This window comes from Sphaeramia orbicularis, chromosome 4, assembly GCF_902148855.1.
Source record: "Sphaeramia orbicularis chromosome 4, fSphaOr1.1, whole genome shotgun sequence".
NCBI lineage: Eukaryota > Metazoa > Chordata > Actinopteri > Kurtiformes > Apogonidae > Sphaeramia > Sphaeramia orbicularis.
In genome coordinates, this window is record NC_043960.1 from 45,746,668 (window position 1) to 45,762,388 (window position 15,721).

Genomic DNA, 15,721 nt, shown 5'->3' on the forward strand with positions numbered 1-15,721 from the left:
CTGAAGGCCATGGGAAGATCAAAACTAAGTTCTTTCTTTTTTTTTCTATATATCTGATGATATTGTAACTGTGACTGAGAAGGTTCATCTCAACGCTCAGTCCTGTTACCAAAATTATTTCTTAGATGTTATTTGTTTATCTTAAAAACACAGATTTTTTGCAAATCACAAGAATGTGCTCAGTGTTCTCATGCTATTACCATGAATGCCATGTGGCTGTATTTCATGAACTTGCTAATTCTGTGCTAAAAACTCATTCCCGTTACTTTCAGTCCTGTTACTCAAATAAAGAGTAACAGGACTGAGTAACAGTAACGGGAGTGAGTAGCATCCTCTGGTTTATTGATTTATTAGTGAATTTTACTCAATATAATACTATTCACTTGATTTTAAAGTTTTACAGTTGAAATTATTATATTCATTTGGCTAGTTCTGTTATAGTATATAGAGCAATCTGCACGTGTCTGTGCAACCTCTAAATATTAATTAATTTGCATAAAATTTGGACCGAAGTAATTTGGCCAGATATGGAACCAGAGGAACCATATGGAACCATATCCAGAGAATCTGAAAAAAAAAATTTTTGGACCACTCTAACACACACACACACACACACACACACACACACACACACACATTCATTCCTGTTACCCAATGTTCATTCCTGTTACTAAATAACTTTTTCTAAAAAATAAAGATAAACCACCAGATTTTTTCAATTATGTGTGGTCCATTCTTTGTCCAAGTATTTCATGGATTCCATCATAAAAATGTTGATAAATTTGAGGTTTGGGTCTCCTTTAAAATGAAAAAATGACTTTGCAGTTTTAAGAAAATTACAACTTGCGTGCATATATAGTGATTTTTTAGTCACAAATATTAATTATTTTAACATGTAACCAACCATTTCTTTAAAATAAACACTTTGTTGAGAGGAAAACAAAGGAATTAGTTGACAAGCTTTTAAGTGTGTTTTTTAAATGTCACATGAGTTTTGGTAACAGGACTGAGAAAAATGCAATCATGTTCCGCTTAAAAACCTTGTAAAAATGAAATAAAGTTGCCTGAGATGGACCAATACACATTTTGAATAGTTAAATATGTGTGTTATTAGATTCAGTGTTGAAAAAAGATTTAAAAATGAAGTTTAATTTGGGAGAGTTATAACAAACAAATGGCACCCATTCGGTGGAATGGCCCACATACAAATGCAACGCGGAACATCATAACTTTCATCAAAATATATACAGAGTACTTTATAAACAGTCCTTCTTTTTTACTATTTCTTGCGTTAACATTGCACCAAGCCACAAGTCCACAAATCCGGAAATGTGCGCATGTCTAGTTTACGGACTGACTTAATTCGCATACCGATTTTGTGAAGCGATGACCTGACCAACAGTTGAGACACCGCCCCTCCCGGATGACCGCTGTCTCAAAATAAGCGAACCCGTCCCGTTGGCGAGCAAAGTGACGTCATGTGGGAGGTCGTTGGTTTGGATCCAGGGATCAGCCTGCCATCATAAACTGTTCCAACTCGGAAGTTGTCTCCTTTAACCATACGAACTCGCTGTATTTAACTTTTCTAAGTCTGTCGGTTGAAGGTTTGTGTTTGTGCGCAGTCACTACATTGTAGTTTCAACATGTCGGTGAATCCAGGACAGCCGGTGGTCGCTGTTGTGGTAAGTTTGGGGACGGGGCTGCTCCGTTCACGGTCGGTCTATTGTTCAGTTTCTCATCCAAAGATGGCATTAACTGTAGGTGAACGCTACAAAACAGATACTTAACTAATACAGAGTGTTTTTAAGTCAACCCTTTAGCCATAGTGAGGTGTTTGTGATGTGAAGTGTCCGCAGTGTGAGGAGTTCATGGATGTCACCGGGAGGAGCTAGCGCACAATGTTAGCACTTTACACGTCTCAAAACAGAACTAAACATCAGTTTACAACACTTTAACGAAATACAGCTGCGATTCACACCCTCAGTCAAACGAAATACACGGTAGAAATATGTTTAAAATCGTCAGGAGATGTTGAAAATTGTAAATAAAAAGCTTCGTCTCGAGAGTGAATAGATGGGCGTCACCGTCACTGGTCTGAGTTAACTAGACAGTCACCTTATTTTGTTACAGATACCCTTAAAAGGAGAAAAAAATATATAATTAATTTATTTCTCTTACTTGCTAAATTTTTCCTTCACAAATGTAAATTCTGTAACACAAAACCAAGTGTTATTTATTTTTTGAAAGATGTTGAACTTTATTTAAATCTATTAGGTATATCTGGAAACACAAAGGCTCTAAAAACCATCTGGACATTGTATTGTAGTGCATTCCCCCTGGCAAACTTGTTATTTCCTTGTTGTATACATTGTCTGTATACTCTACCTCACTCAATAAAGATTTAATGGGAAAAAAAAGACTCACAGTGACCTGAAAACATACGCTTACATTAGAGTTTTTAGATCCCTTTCATGAATTGTGGGAGTAGGTCTCTGTGAAAGTCATTAATGAATCAAGTATTGTCCAAATGTATAATCTGTATTATTGATCAGTGTCATTTCTATGTAAGAAACAACACACACTTGACCTAATTTGACTTCAGAAACTAATGTCATTCATTGCAAATAACATGACTGATGTAAACCTGTTCCAAAGAGCTACAGCTGTCCTGTTAAATGCGTTATTGTGTTGATGAACTAGTGAACTAACTCGTAAAAAGCCTCTAGCCTGAAAGTGACTCACACTTTAACTGTCATTATTAGTGACTCAAACTTGGTAAAGTCAAAAATGCTTCTTGACTGTACTGTCCAAGATACAGCCTTGAGTCAAACTGAAATTCTGAGATTAATTAATGACAGAGTGGGTCAAAGGGAATATCTGTGTCAAAGCTACCAGATCTACTTCAAAACACTGTCTTAACATTACAACACATTTACCTTACAGGTTCTTTGTAGAAATCTATTGTAAAAATGTACATAAACCACTATATATGTGTAATAACACTTTATCATACACATTGAAAACATCAGATAACCAGCACTTTTGTAATTTGTTTTCCAATTTGTCTTATTACAGTATGTACGATTCAACACATTTAATCTCTGAGGCAGGTCATTTGTAAAAAAAAAAATAAAATAAATGAATAATAATAATAATAATAATAATAATAATAATAATAATAATAATAATAATAATTTAAAAATTGCAGACCAGTGATTTAAACAGTGTGAGTAATAAAAGTATCACCACTGTCACTCCACATTTAGAAATAGCTGTAAGGAGTCCAGCTGACCATTACTCAGTAATAATAGAGCTCCACTCAGCAGATTCACACACTGCTCAGTGACTGTCTGACAGTTCATCGTATCACACACTGACAGTCTTTGTGTTGAGGAGTGTTGTGGCTGTTACACTCATCTGTTTCATTTAATAGCCACACACACACACACACACACAAGCCTCTGTCCCAATGTGGATGAGGGAACTGGGAACAGCCTCTATAATCAACAATTTGTTACCAAAAATGTTGTCAAATGTCTTCCTGGTAAGGAGAATGTAATTACAGAATTGACATCAAAATATTTGCTCAGTATTTTAGTTCTTTCACAGTTCCATAAACTGCATATGTATAGTTTGATCAGTTATTCATATGCATGGGTAATATGGTCAAAAATATTTTTTATTTCTGTATCGGTCATTGTCAATAATTGTGAAGATAATTTTGAAATCTTTAATTCTTTACAAGTTTAAAGGATAAGTTTTGATCAAAGATAACTTTTTTTTCCAGGGAAGACCTTGTATATTTCAGCAAAATAATATTAAACCACATAGTGTGTACTGCAACATTTACTGTATGATAAAATAGAATAAACAAAAGAAAACACAGGACCGTCGATCATCTAGACTCCTGCATCGGATAAGAATGGGACAACATAATTCTAGTTCAGATATGTATAGGCTGTTAATAAAAGAGGAGGGGATGTTACACAGTGGTAAACATCCACCTGTCTCAGTTTTCCTGACATGCTGCTGCCCTAACATTCAAAATGACTTTGTTGTTTACTTAACATGTTACAGTTTCTTGGTTGTTTTCTGTGCTCTTATGTGAGTAAAATCTAGGAAGTATTAGGTGTATTTGCAAATCATTGAATCTTGTTTTTATTTTTATTGTATACAGCACCCAACCTTTTTTGGAATTGGGTTTGTGACAATAGTAGTCTGTCCACTCATAAATAAACATAAACCGTGTTTACAGGAAGTTAAACATAATTGGATGATGCAGGGATGAGCTGCACAATCAATTGCAAAAAGCTGTTAAGATCCAGTTTGTATGTGGTTATGGTAAATGAAAGTCACTATACTATGTTTTTATTATGTAGTTTTTAATTCTAGTTTTAGTTTGTATGTGTGAATTGAAGATTAAAATTCACCTCTCAGGAAGTGATGAGAGGAAACCCAGAAACCAATATTTACTGTTTCGTTTTTTGTTTTTGTTTTTTTGTTGTTTTTTAAGCAACGAATTGAGATCAAAAAGTTAAGGCAGGGAGAGAACCTGATCCTGGGCTTCAGCATTGGAGGTGGAATGGATCAGGACCCAGGGCAGAACCCCTTTTCTGAGGACAAGACTGACAAAGTAAGTCTGTGTGGGTCATTATGTGTGTTTTAAATGTAATATTCAATGGGTAGATGAATGAGGTGGAACAATACACAAAAAAACAGCAAGAAAAACACATGAACAAAATACATGTTCAATGTTTAGATACTGACTCATTAACAATTGTACATAGAGATAGAGTAAACATAACTGTCAATGAGCACATCTGGTTTGGTTTTGTGGAAGCAGATACAGCTGTAAAGTGGAGTCTGGAACGTATGCTGTCTTTTGATTTCAGTGCTTTTTGAGGTAAATGTCCATGTGATATTGTGTAATGTTCAAACTCACATCTGTAACTACTTGAATCATACTGGTGCTAGAGTCACTCAGTACTTTGCTAACGTGTATGAGGGGCAGGTCTGAACACCTTACCTGTAGCCTCAGGTAAAAATCAAAGCACCTTGAATCAATGATGTCATAGAAAGGAATAGAACAGGTTAACACACAGTCATGTCCTGCAGCTCAGTGTGTTTTACAGTGTGCACTGCACACTCAGAAACAAAGCAAGAAACACCAGACAGTATAAACTGTCTTTCCACCAAAGACTAACACCCATACCATCGTGTTGAGTTATCATCTGATAAGTCAATTGATGTAACTTCCCCACAGAGCTGTGAGTTCACATACAAAGTTGCTCTTACTATGTTTGAAGACATATTCTTTGGAGAACAAAAAGTTTTAATCACAGTAAGCCTCATGTAGCCGTAATCCTTGTGAGTTATTATGATCTTGAGTTTATATATTGTTTTTACTGGAAAATACTTAACAGGGGCAGCACAGCATTTTTTGTGTGTTCCCACATTCCCATGGTTTTGTTCATCATAATACATGGGAATGAAACGGCAACACATGTAGAAGCAGCGATCCCGGTGCTCTTCACATTTTAGCAGCTATTGTTATTTTGTCATTTTTGTACGTGTTTTCCTTCTTTCCTCTGTGGCAGTTGCACATGTGCAGCTCAGCAGGGCTGAAGTAGGATCCTGAACATCTTCCACCTGTGAAAACCTTTAAAAAAGAGTTTAATCTGGCAGTGCACAGCTGCACGTAAACAGGAATATTGATCTAATCTTCATTTTCTTGAGCCATTACAGCTGAGTAGTTAAAAATAAAAAATGATTATTTTGAACATTCAAACATAGTGCAACATATTTATAGATGTGTGATAATTTTATCAAGTCCTGCTAATATGTAACATGTAGTGTTTGTCTTTTCTAAAGGGCATTTATGTGACCAGGATATCACCAGGAGGACCAGCAGACGTCGCAGGTTTGATGATGGGAGACAAAATAATGCAGGCAAGAGGTTTCCTAAAATTTAGATCCACAAGATGGCACTATGAGCACAGTATTAAGAGTATCAAGCAGGCGATGGACAAGAAGAGCAGCTTCGGAGCCTTAATGTTAATCAACTGAGGGGAAAAAAAGGAAAACAGCCTTTATCAACCAAAATAAAAATTCAAATAAAAAAGGCTTATGTTTATGCATGTCTTGACCATCAGGTCTCAATGTGCACTTACTAGACACTGATAACATTCACAGTAACCGAAAACCTGGAAAGATCATAAAATTAATTAAAAGTACCAAACATTGTTTTAAAAGTCCTGAGAAAAAGGAAAGAGAATTTAGGAATGTCATTTACTCACCTTTTGATAATCATCTTCTTCTTTTAGTTGTGAAAGGAGGAGTGAATTAAGTATTAAATTTAAAAATTGCATTCCTAATTTATTAGTAAATACATTTTTGCATTGTGTTTTTTTCTGTCTCAAGATAAAATCAACTGTAAATCTACATTTTAAAACTGATTTTTGACAGATATCTGAATGGGGGAGCATGCCTCTTTCTTCCAAGACCCTAACAATAACCCAATGAAGAGAAATGTTAAAAACTGAGCTGTCCTCAGGCTTTTCCTTAAGTCTGTGGAGTTGTTTGGTTTTCTAGTCATTAAAAAACAATGATTTGTTGCATATTTTTGGATATGTAATATTACATAATACTCAAAAATCATTAGTGTATTTTTTCTGACCATTTGAGGTGAATATGACCATAACTAACAATTAGAGAACAAATGATGTTGCTATTAAACATTCATGAAATAATTAAATAATCAAACGTCCACTTCTGTTCATGTTCTACAAGTTGTGAACAGTAAATAAAATTACATTATCCTTGAAAAGTCATGTTTTTATGTTTATTGTTACAGGTTAATGGCTGGGATATGACTATGGTGACTCATGACCAGGCACGCAAACGACTCACTAAAAAGAAAGAAGACGTTGTTAGGCTGCTGGTAACCAGGAAGTCACTGGAGGAAGCTGTCAAACAGTCGATGGGAAAAAAGTACCCCTGTTACAAACAGTGATGGAGTAGCCAACACATGAACCGTTGTACTGAGACTTTGAATCCTGGCCTTTATAGTGAATATCACACAGACCGTGTCAGACCTTCTACTGCAGAGCCGACGTGTGCACATGTCACCAGACAATGGGAGGCTGATCCGACCTGCACACGCACTACCACTCATCTGCCTCACTTTTTATACAGGTTTTTGTAGCATATATATATATATATATATATATATATATATATATATATATATATATATATATATATATATATATATATATATATATATATATATGCACCCATTTATGAAAGATAGGAGGTGAATTAAAGGTGCAAGGGCTCAAATTGACTTGATCTAAATGTTTTCTAATTCAGTGGATGATTCACAGTGACAGAACCATTACATTGACTTAATTAATCAAAGCAAAAGATCACCATTCTATTAGTGCAAAGTCAGAGACCGTAGTTTAACATTGGCAGTTTGATTTAGCAGCCTCCCACTGAATTATACTTTATACACTTTTTTTTTTTTTTTTACATTGACAAACCTATTATTCTATTTTAGTATTTTTCTCCTGTCCTTAAGTCATGCGTAAGAGCAGTCCTTAGGGAAATCAGTGATTTTTTTTTTATATATATATGAGGACATCTTTGAAAAAAAACAAAACATTTGAACCTTGTTGCCTACAAGTGACCAAAGAGGGACACAATGGACTGAATCCAAATCTTTTTATTGTATCCATAAATGTCAGCATTTCATCTCATTGGAATTAAAGAACCAATGTTTTGTTGCCATTCCTGCCAAAGTTATAACCAGGGTTTTGAAGAACAGTGTTTTTGATAAGTTGTTTTTTTTCCCTCCCTGTGGTACATTAAGTAATTAATTGATTTCCACAAGTAATTTCTTTTTTCTACTTATTCTCTCATCGATACATCAGACTGTAATATTACACTTTATAAATATATATATGTAATGTGTGTGTGTGTGTACAGTGTTAGTGACTGACTTCCTCCATCTTTGTCTGCATTGAAGGTCTACTAAAGCATGAATGCAGTTAAAATACATATCACATGCAATACACTAATTTAGTACCAATACTGTATATTGTCCCATGAAACTTTTTTTTCATTCTCTTCATTGAAGTTTTATTGTATGTCATCAGACTCAGAACGAGATACTCAGCAGCTTTTGGTTCATCCTTTGTTGCAAACACTTTATCTAGTTTCACACTGGAATAAGCTGCATATGGTCTCAGACTGGTTTGAAACTGGTTTATTGTCAATGATGAACCAAGCAAGAGACAATAGTTTTTATTAATGTATATGCAATCACCTTATAAGAAGACTTTCTATTTTTCAGGTACACTTTTCAAGTATGTTTTCTTCAACACTAAAATGAATGCATGTGTTTGAAATTGTATTAATTATTGATTAATATTAGTCCTGTTTTAATCCATCTCAATTGGATTAAGACCGTGTCAAAGAGATTTTTCTTTGTTAACAATCCTGTGATTTTGATTTTACCGATTTTATATAATCAACTTTGTGCAGTTGGAGTTTTCATTCCAAAATAAAATATTTCCATACATATAGACTAAATCCCCACTAATGCATTTTCTTCTTTCAACACATTTTAAAATGATTTTCATCAGCACTAGCATTTTGGCTAAGTTTCTTCAGTAATTCAAACGTATATCCCATGACAAAGGAAGCTGATAATGTGCTGTTGCTGTGAATGTAGTCAGATTGTGATAACAAAAGGAATATACTTGAACAAACGCTGCAGAGACAAGAACAAAATCACCTGTAATTCTGTGCCCATGTTGAATTAACAGCTGGTGGTGTCTGGTTTTCTTGTGGAAATGGTCACATGAAAGGGTTATAAGGATTGAGGGATACGGAGTTACTGTCAGGACCAATCAGGCAGAGAATGTACCCATCCCACTTCTAAACTCACTACACTGAAAAACACTACAATGCATCATCACAGTTTACAAACTAAACCAGGGTCAGCTGTGTGTGTGTAAAACTCCACATTGAAGGGGTTAAAACATTGGTGTCATGTAGACACTGGGTGTGAACGCATTATAAAGGAACATGTTTTAAACATGTACTTACATAAAAAGTATTACTGTGAGTAACTTCAGAAAACATAGATTTGCTTTAACATAATTTCTGCTGAAAAAGTTGTAATGCAATAGAAAACCTGGACTATGACTGAATGTCAACAGTTGGAACTAATTCTCCTTTCAAATACTATTTTGGAATGAAACCTTTCAATACACTACATCACTGTGGTACATTTAGTAAATGTAATATGACAAATCCGTGTTTTCCAGAAACTGTACTTGGGACCTACCAGCAGAACAGTTTTTCATTTGTCTGTTTCTTGGATTAAAAATAGATTACAAATTTTAAGTGTTTCTTCACCTTTTATTGATAAAGCATTGTGTTTTGATCTATTTTTACCCCATCCTCTACAGTGCAAAACCTTTTCTTTTTTTCTTTTTTTTTATCTTGCAGGCCCTTCAAATAGCTTCATGTGCCCAGTTATAAAGTAATCAGCTGACATTTCAAAGCAAAGAATCTATTCCCTGACCTTTCTGTGGTTACCGAGGCATTTTGACACAGAGAGCATTCTCCACTTTCATCTCTTAAATGTGTGAGCCTGGAACCAATCACTGAGCTTTGAACTGAGGACTCAGGCCAAACAAATGCAGCAAATTGGGAAAAAGGTGATAGAGAACAGAGCTAGCCACGCAATACGGCATTCTGTGAACAGAAGTTTTAATATTGGACATGTCAGTATTCTGCCTTTTTCTATATAATTGCAATAGGAGCTGTAATCCAACTTCAGTCATCTACTACATCTGAGTGTCCACCAGAGTTTATAACATCTTCATTAGTAGTAATGAGGGACCAGTAGGGGGGTGTACGAGAGGGGTACTTAGTAACAATTTGCAGCAACTTGATGTAATTTAGTACTACACACTGGACCTTTAAAAAAGAAAGGTCTCCCATTCTGTCATTAGAGTATCAAAACTGCACTTCTTCCATCTCACCATACTGTAAAATCAGTCCTACTAGAAAGAAGCAAAATATTCATCTTTTGTTTTTATAAAGTCTTGCCACTGAAAGACAATAATGGACCTTAGAATTAGAAATGTGGGCCAAAATGTAAACAAGGTGTATACTGTTATTTAAGATAGACCAGGATATTGTACTAATCATTGTTTTTAACAGAAACACGATGCAAAGCAGATGATGTCAAGTGTCCACCATAGTGCACAGTGTTAAAGACATGCATGTATGGCTGCTGGTCAAACTGGTGTTTATTAATAATGTGATGCTAACAGATGTAATAATATGAATTCTGAAGTCTACAGGGCATTTACACTTGTATACATTCTTTGGTCAGACTCAGACGAATACTGCAAAACTGATAGGACGACACTTCACTTTGTAGATGGATAATGACCCATAACATACAGTAAATGAGTATGTAAAAACTCCAGTATGTAAAACATACTTAAGAGCTTTTCACGGTAAAGAAATGTGATGTCCTGCAGCTGCCAAATCAGTGACCTTATGTCAACCCAACAGAGCAGATTTTCAGTTACTGAAGGCTAAACTGAGGGCACAAAGACCCACAAACAAACAGGAACTGAGGGCAGCTGTAGTAAAGGCCTGGTAACGCATCTCCAGGGGATGAAACTCAGCATTTCATGATGTCCATGGGTTTCAGATTTCAGGTAATCACTACAAAGGATTTTCTCACAAGTATTGAAATAATCTTAATATTTGAAACTAGCATGTGGACCCGTGGGGATCCACAGGTTCTAGATGTGGTACTTTTTATGCTGTTCTGTGTTTGTGCGTGCTGTACCGCATTTGTCCAGCAGTCACTGCCAAAGCATTTTGGGTACAGTAATGTGATTGTAAGGCTATTGCATTCCAAAATGACTAACAACTCCCAAAATATTGGTCCTATCAACTTACCATTTTTGGTAGTCTGCTCCTTGACCAAAAATACAAAAGTATGTCAAACTGCAGCAGTCAGCTCTGTACAGCTTTTGTGTGAATCCCAAGACACATACATACATGCACGCACACTGTGGCCACTTGGCTTTTATAATATAGATGATCTTAGTTTGTTCAAGTACTTTTGAACTTCTGATGACGGTGAAACTATTCCTAACTAATTCCTTAACAGTTAAAATGCAATATTTTTGTTAAACCCTTTAAATAAAAGCTGAATATTCACTCCTCGGTCACATCTTGATATCTTCATTTCACATCCACTGTGGCGGTGTGCAGAGGCAATATTACAAAATTTGTCTCACATGTATATATATATTATATATATATATATATATATATATATATATATATATATATATATATATATATATATATATATATATATACATATATATATATATGTGTGTGTGTGTGTGTGTGTGTGTGTGTGTGTGTGTACATGTGAGACAAATTTTGTAGGGATATGACTGTAAAATGAGATTGTTTTCCCAGTGAAAAACATACTCAAAATTTGAAAAACATGAGACTCCTCCTGAGAATTTACTCATTCTTTGCAGTGCCTTATTCTGTTATTTGAGACCACATTACATTGCTCAAGTTTATTATCTTTATGATAATAAACTATTCACTGTGAGCCAAACCAAACTGAGCTGAATTTGCTGTGTAACGCTTTCATTACTCTTACCATGACACCTTCTGTGTGTCACATCACGGCAGAGGGTGGATTTAGGCCAGTGCTGAGCTAAAATCCCCCCTTTGAGAAATAATTGATGAGGTGTCTGTGTGTGTACAAGTATGAGTGTTATTTTCGTTGCAGGGACAGAGGGAAGCATGCTCCATTCCACTTGCTTAGGCATCGTAATATTATCATACTGTGTTACAAGACAATAAAGCAGTTGTGTAAACATCTCTGCCAGATCTCAGACCCACCATCTGAGCTTTCTCTTATGTACCAATACAACAACATTAGCACACTGCATATTGCTAGGTAACAAATGAATAACCATAAGTGGATGCAGTCACCTCTTGGCTTCACTACAGGAGCTTACATTTACTCCAACTGAAAGAGCATTTTCATTGTGTGCTTCATAAATTTGATGCCACAGTCTTCAAACTGTCTAATTTAATTAGCTGACATAATAGAATAGGCCTGCATCTGTATTAAATGTAACTAAATACTATATTTAAAGACATTTAATAATTGAAAGAGACTCTGTTAAAATCACATCAGCATCTGGTTTGGCTGTTGTTCCAAGAGAATAATTTCTTCCCACAAATGATAACGCAGAGATAAATGTTGCTTTCTGCAGGCAGTTGGATAATTACACTATCTAAACATGGATCATACATGATACATGCCTCCCACGTTATGGCAGGGTAATTGTGTTGCCATGGCGATGCAATCTGCTCTTATCACTTTAGTACTACACCAGATTGGAACTGGAGGGTAGCCTCACATTCATCTGCATGATGGGAGTAGGAGGAAATGGCAGGAGGGGTAGATTGTTGAATGTGTACAGTAAATGTAAAGGCATGCTGAGGTTATCAGTGTGTGTTTGTTGTGTTGGTGATGGGGAGTGTATTGTGATGGATGTCCCATGGGATGAATGACTGTTGAGGTTGTTGGCCTGCTCTGGGCCCACAGGCTCTACTGTCTTTGTAAAGACAAAAGCTGTGCTACCAGGCACTGATAAACCTCACACACCTTTAACATTTAATCATATACCTAAAGATTTGCAAAGATATCAAATATTTCTGGCTGATGTGGATATTTAACAAATGTTTGCACTCAGAAATTTCTGGAGTCTGGATTCCATATATTGTGGCCAAAGAAAGTGGAGGTCAATACTGTACCGTCTTATATAGACTGTTTCATTTACCCCTTTGGGCAGGGGCATGGCTGGGGTGTCTGTGTGTGTGTGTGTGTGTGTGTGTGTGTGTGTGTGTGCGTGTGTGCGTGAAATGCCCTGTCCAGACTGCCAGAGCTGAACAGACCCCCATTTGATAGTCACCCCCCCTCGGTCTTGCAAATACGGACGCCCCCACCACCACCACCACATTATTTTTCTGCCCCCCAAACAAGCAAAAATGCCCACCCACACATGCCATTCTGGTCACACCTCTGCCTTTGGGACAGCTTATAATCACATTGGTGGATATCGATACTACTATTAGTGCTAATTCATATTTGCACAATCAGCCTGTATTTATTTTCGGGTTATAACACTCGTCCTCCCATCCTACAACAACAACAACATGCCGAATGTCCAAGTCACTCTGTGATGATTCTTGATTTATATTAGTATTATTGTAGATGTATATGATGCACTATATAGGCCTCATTTGGGGAAACTAGACCTGAAAGTTATTCATTCACACGTCATTTCCATAAAAGTTGGATTTTTTTTTTTATTGCCATAAAAATGCACATTATGTTTATGTTTATGTTTATGCATTTGGCAGATGCTTTTTTCCAAAGCAACTTAAAGGGGAAAACCAATAAAATCACTCAATCAATCAAGTTTTATTTATATAGCGCCAGATCACAACAAAAAAGTTATCTCATGACACTTTATATATAGAGTTGGTCAAAACCAGACTCTAAGCCAATTTACAGAAACCCAACAGAATCCTCCAGGAGCAAACACTTGTGACTGGTGACAGTGGCGAGGAAAAACTTCCCTTTAACAGGCAGAAACCTGGAGCAGACCCAGACTCCTGGAGGATGGCCGTCTGCCTTGACCAGTTGGGGTTAAAGAGAGAAGGTAAAGAAAGAGAAAAAGAGAGAGCGATAGAGATAGAGACTGGGGGAGAAGGGGGGAGTAGGGGGAGACACATGGAGGCAGTTGAGGATAAGTGAGTGATGATGATGAAGGCAGGAGAGAGGCAGGACCACCGCAGCAGGTCCAGAGATAATCCTGGGAAAATCTGTGATAATCCTGGGAAAAACCTTATTAAAATATTTAAAATGGAATGTCTGACAGTACTAGGACAGAAGGTGCTCTCAGAAGAGCTGGGTCTTCAGGAGATAGGCAGGGACGCCTCTGTTCTCATAGTGCTCGGTAGAACGTTCCACCAACGTGGAATGACCCGTGAAAAGAGCCTGGATTGTCTTGTAGAAGGTCTGGGGACCACCAGACAACGTTCCCCAGACGAACGGAGTGGTCGTGGGGCAACATAAGCTTTTATCAGTGCACCTAAGTGGGTAGGAGCAGACCCACTGAGAATTTTGTAGGCTAGGATTAAAGATTTGAATTTGATGCGGGCAGCTATGGGTAGCCAGTGTAACTCAATAAGTAACGGGGTGACATATGCCCTTTTAGGCTGATTGAAGACCAGACGCGCTGCTGCATTCTGGACCATCTGTAGTGGTTTGACAACACAAGCTGGGAGGCCTGTTAGAAGAACATTGCAGTAGTCAAGGTGGGAGATAACCATAGTCTGCACCAGGAGCTGGGTGGCCTGTTGGGTTAGGTATGGCCTGATCTTTCTTAGGTTGAACAGAGTGAAACGACATGATTAGGTGACAGAGGCAACGTGATCTGTGAAGGTCAACTGATTATCGATCATGACTCCCAAGTTTCATGCTACATTGGTAGGAGCCAGAGATAAGGAGTCAATACTGATGGAGATGTCATACTGTATGGTTGGCTTAGCTGGGAAGACAGCAGTTCAGTTTTGGACAGGTTCAGTTGAAGGTGATGGGCTTTCATCCATGCAGATATGTCAGAGAGACAGTCTGAGATTCGCGCTGAGACTGTGGAGTCATCAGGTGGGAATGCCAGATAGAGCTGGGTATCATCAGCATAGCAGTGATATGAGAAGCCGTGTGAGTGGATGATCTGACCAAGTGAGGTGGTGTATATGGCTTAAAGGAGGGGGCCCAACACAGAGCCTTGGGGGACCCCCGTGGTGAGGTGGTGAACTGCAGATGTGTGCCCTAGCCAGGACACTTTGAAGGACCGACCAGTGGGGTAAGATTGAAACCAGGAGTGTGCATGGCCTGTGATGCCCATGTTCAAGAGTATGGATAACAGGATATGGTGATTGACAGTGTCAAATGCTGCTGATAAGTCGAGTAGAATGAATACTGAGGACTTGGCTGCTGCCAACATGTGACAAAAGCATAAGAAGAAAAGTAAGAAAATAATAAAACAAAAGTTTTACATCTGTACTTTGTAAATATAAACAAATTAGACTGAAAACTGTATAGATTACACAACAAGAGTACAGTATATTACACTGTTCTGTCAGATTCCACTGTTGTCAGAGTGGACATACACGGAGAATCCACCAAAGGTTTTGTCTGCACAAGGATGGGTCCGGACAAAACACTTTGTGCCCAACTTCATGACAGGTTAGCTAATCAGTCCAGAGAGACTGCCTCTCAGTATAATTAATGTTATTATATATATTTTTTAAATATCAGTTTTTCACCAACTACAGTATATATTGTTGTGATTCAGAATCTGTGTAAATTTCAGTGTGTAAAGACCAAGGATGGAAACCACTGTTGAATGTCGGTGACTTTCCAGCCCTCAGACCCGCACCACATTATCCCTGTGCCAGTGCTGTAGATAAGTCTGCCATCCTCCATTGTCATTCTGGTATAGGAGTGACGTTTATTTATTTATTGGTTTATTTAATAGGGACCATGCATATTGTTGAACATTGTTGTATAAAA

At 37.1% G+C, this 15,721-nt stretch overlaps 1 protein-coding gene and 1 long non-coding RNA gene across 2 annotated transcripts; both read left to right on the forward strand.

The window, feature by feature from the left end:
- The first annotated feature begins 1,501 nt into the window (after nt 1–1,501).
- Nucleotides 1,502–7,201, forward strand: tax1bp3 (Tax1 (human T-cell leukemia virus type I) binding protein 3). The gene is made up of 4 exons (XM_030132995.1): nt 1,502–1,682; nt 4,514–4,633; nt 5,872–5,949; nt 6,854–7,201. Exons 1-4 carry the CDS (start codon nt 1,644–1,646, stop codon nt 7,010–7,012), a joined length of 396 nt encoding a protein of 131 aa, XP_029988855.1. The 5' UTR covers nt 1,502–1,643; the 3' UTR covers nt 7,013–7,201.
- A 67-nt stretch (nt 7,202–7,268) lies between these two features.
- LOC115418501 (uncharacterized) lies at nt 7,269–9,409 on the forward strand. The gene is made up of 2 exons (XR_003935306.1): nt 7,269–8,852; nt 8,890–9,409. It is a non-coding gene; the product is annotated as an uncharacterized LOC115418501 (long non-coding RNA).
- Nucleotides 9,410–15,721: the final 6,312 nt, after the last annotated feature.